This window comes from Theobroma umbraticum, unplaced genomic scaffold, assembly GCF_002168275.2.
Source record: "Theobroma umbraticum cultivar Fairchild unplaced genomic scaffold, ASM216827v3 scaffold_55.0, whole genome shotgun sequence".
In the NCBI taxonomy this organism is placed as follows: Eukaryota; Viridiplantae; Streptophyta; class Magnoliopsida; order Malvales; family Malvaceae; genus Theobroma; species Theobroma umbraticum.
This window is the reverse complement of record NW_018397270.1, coordinates 1,337,052-1,340,123: the sequence shown is the minus strand read 5'-3', so window position 1 is coordinate 1,340,123 and position 3,072 is coordinate 1,337,052. Positions and strand designations below refer to the sequence as shown.

Sequence of the window (3,072 nt, the reverse complement as noted above, 5' to 3'; positions counted from 1 at the left end):
GTTTTGAATTCGAGCCCACCCTGCATAGATCCTTGTTGAGCTCGTTTTATGGCAATAAGTTCCCCTGTGGGTAGAGTTCCTCTATAAACCTGTAATTAAAGACATTCAAAATTATGTGAAAAAATAATTTTAAAAATCACCATGACCATGCTAAAGAGATCCCTGTAGCAACAGACATAGAGAACAAACTAAAACATAGATGAGTGGGAGCAAATGTTGGAAAATAAATCCAGTCATAGTCTTGTTAATCACTTGGTCCATTCCAAAAGTTTGCAAATCATCGGATATGTTAATAATACGCACATTAATATAGTATCATTGTGTTCCATGGTTGAGATAACTATATTGCATCAACATTCAGATGAACACAACATAATAGCACAAAGGGTATGCATAAATTATGTAATATGTGCATCTAACCTACTAAATGCTGATTGGCTGCCATCTACTTGCAATAATGTCATCTCATGGCAAAGGAACAAGGGAAGAGTGCTTTTTGTCAACATAGATGTATTCCATGATGCATAAGGTGTTTAGACATGCACAAGCACAAACTACAGAAAACATCTTACATATGTCACACATGGATCACACTCAACTATTCTAATTTACATATTAAATATGTAAGTAAACATGTTTTACATGTTCTTGAAGCACACAAATGTAGTTACTAATTTGTTTTTTGTTATTATCTCTCTTTCAATACATCGATTAATTCACTGTATGGTTACTATCTCTTTTTTTCCCTTTATTTTTAGTACAATAACATTTTAATCTATTTAAAACTTCCCTTCTGTAAAGTAAAAAGTTCAATGCAAACACAGTGTCCAAAGGGGGCTAGTGCTAAGGATCCCTCAAATGGAAGCACGAGTAAAAAGACAATTTTATTTCAGATATCTACTTATCCATATTTCTGAAAATCATGCATTTAAACATGTGCCTGTTTTACCACATTGTCTGTTGCCTTGACCACCACTCATCTGCAATGCCTCACAAATTTCAAAGTGTCTCGCTGCAGTCAGGCATTAGTCCAAACCAGTAACAAGACGTGGAGTTGTGCAAATGAGACCACCTCTATGGGGCCAATGTGCCATAGGGATGCATGTTTTTGGCAAGCATACCTATGCACACACATGCAATAGAAAGAGAGAATGAGAGTCAACATTAACCTTTCCATAACCCCCCGATCCAACATCATTGGCTTCTGAAAAATTGTTTGCGTATTTCTTAAGCTCTTCAAAAGAGAAGCACCTCGCTCCTTTTAACTGAGGTATGCCACCACTGCTCTTCTTAGGATCCCAGTGTGCTGTGTTTTAACAGATGAGAATCAGTCATAAAACCCCAGATATTCCACACAATCAACTTGAAAAGGCTGAGTAAATGAAATACTTATCATACCAAAAGGATTGCTCTCTTTGGTTGCTCTTTCTGCTCTCTTCTTCTGACGATAAGCATAAATCCCAGCAAGCACTAATAGTAAAACCAGCACTGAAGCACCAGCTGCTGCTCCTATTTTGATGGCAACCCTAGATTTTTTTGAGTTGGCGGGGTCATCTGGATGAAAACACACATGCATAGAAAATGATGAATATAAATAAACAGAGAAATTTACAAATTCATTTTACTCCTATTTTATAAGAATTACCAGAAAAGTGCTCATATTCATCACCACGAAAAAAATAAGGTCCAAAAAACTTATCAGGAGGCTTGAAAGTCTGGTTGCTAAATACAAACGCAATCATAGAAATTCCGGTTCTATTGAAACTCTCCTGGCCATATGGAAATACACGAAGGTTCAATAGAAAATATTCATTTGGATCCATTCTTGGATCACTTAGCGAAACAGAATCCACAGGAAGTTGATGGGACACAAAGAAATTCATCAAAGATTGCTCTAGTTCTTGATATGGAGTTGAGTTTCCAAAGGCTGAGAATAAAAGTCCTCTGAAGTTTAGTGTTCCTGTATATGGATATGCACATCTGCATGAGGGGCTGGAAATTTGACCCGAACTGCATGAAACAGGCAGACAGTTCTTTGAAGAGGTTGAATACACAGCTGAGGAATTTGATGGGGGAAGTTTGCAGTAACTTATTGTTGTTCCTGTCTCGTCACATACTGGATTACCCACAAGTCTGCAAAAATTGGTAGAAAGACTTCAGTGATGTTAAAAAACATTAATAATCTTTAACATTAACTAGATGTATCTGCGGGCAATTTAACTTACAAGGAGTATGAGAATACGAGCCTAGTTATTCAGCAAAATAGCAGAGAAAAAAAAATGCCCAGAAAAATGTTAAAGAATTCTGGCTTACATTATGTCAAAGTTGTATGCTCCGACACTGTTATTGAAATCAGTAATGAGATTATTCTGCAAATCTATGATTTGCAGTTGGTTGCTAACGCTTTGCCCGATATCCAAGGTACCATTAAGCTGGTTGCCTTTTAGTACCCTGTCAACAATATAACATCAAAAGGGGCCAAAAATCGAACTATCATTTCCAGATTGTGACAACTATGTGACAGTTTTTATTTGGATCCACATTTTCCAGTACAATTGGTGGTACATAAGGTCAAGCTTACTCACACAGTCTGCAAATTTGGAAGCTCAAAGAATATGGCAGGAATTTGACCTCGAAGTTGTGTATTTTCCATCATTCTGTCATACAAATAAATTGATTATTCTCCCAACTACATAAAAATACCTGTGAGAAAGAAGATATATGGACAGAGGTACTTAAGATATAAAAGAATGATGGTCCTAGACTAAGTTGAATGGTAGAAAAAGGACTTCAGTTCTACACTTATAACAGTTATGATATTTCAATGTTCAGTTGAATTTCATGTTCCTGTGTTGGTACAGAAGGAACAAGAGAGAGAGAGAGAGAAAGAGGAAATACAATGTTGTCAAGGCTGGCAAGGTTGGAAACCACGAAGGAACGTCTGATGAGTCAAAACTATTATTACTCAAGTATCTGCACAATCATGTAAGAGAACAAATATTAGTAATGACAATAAAATTGTTTAGGATTACTAAATAATATAGCTATGATGAGCAGCATTTCACTTGGACA

At 36.3% G+C, this 3,072-nt stretch overlaps 1 protein-coding gene across 1 annotated transcript in view; it reads right to left on the bottom strand.

The window, feature by feature from the left end:
- LOC110426467 (leucine-rich repeat receptor protein kinase HPCA1-like) overlaps window positions 1-2,999 on the bottom strand; it is a 5,114-nt gene extending 2,115 nt beyond the window's left edge. Inside the window, exons 1-7 of the mRNA XM_021441671.2 lie at window positions 2,899-2,999; window positions 2,586-2,657; window positions 2,314-2,451; window positions 1,646-2,133; window positions 1,399-1,554; window positions 1,170-1,306; window positions 1-89 (exon numbers count right to left, since the gene is read on the bottom strand). The exon at window positions 1-89 is cut by the window's left edge and continues 131 nt beyond it. Coding sequence (XP_021297346.1) covers window positions 1-89; window positions 1,170-1,306; window positions 1,399-1,554; window positions 1,646-2,133; window positions 2,314-2,451; window positions 2,586-2,656 — 1,079 coding nt within the window. The 5' untranslated portion in view covers window position 2,657; window positions 2,899-2,999. The remainder of the gene's footprint in view (window positions 90-1,169; window positions 1,307-1,398; window positions 1,555-1,645; window positions 2,134-2,313; window positions 2,452-2,585; window positions 2,658-2,898) is intronic.
- Window positions 3,000-3,072: the final 73 nt, after the last annotated feature.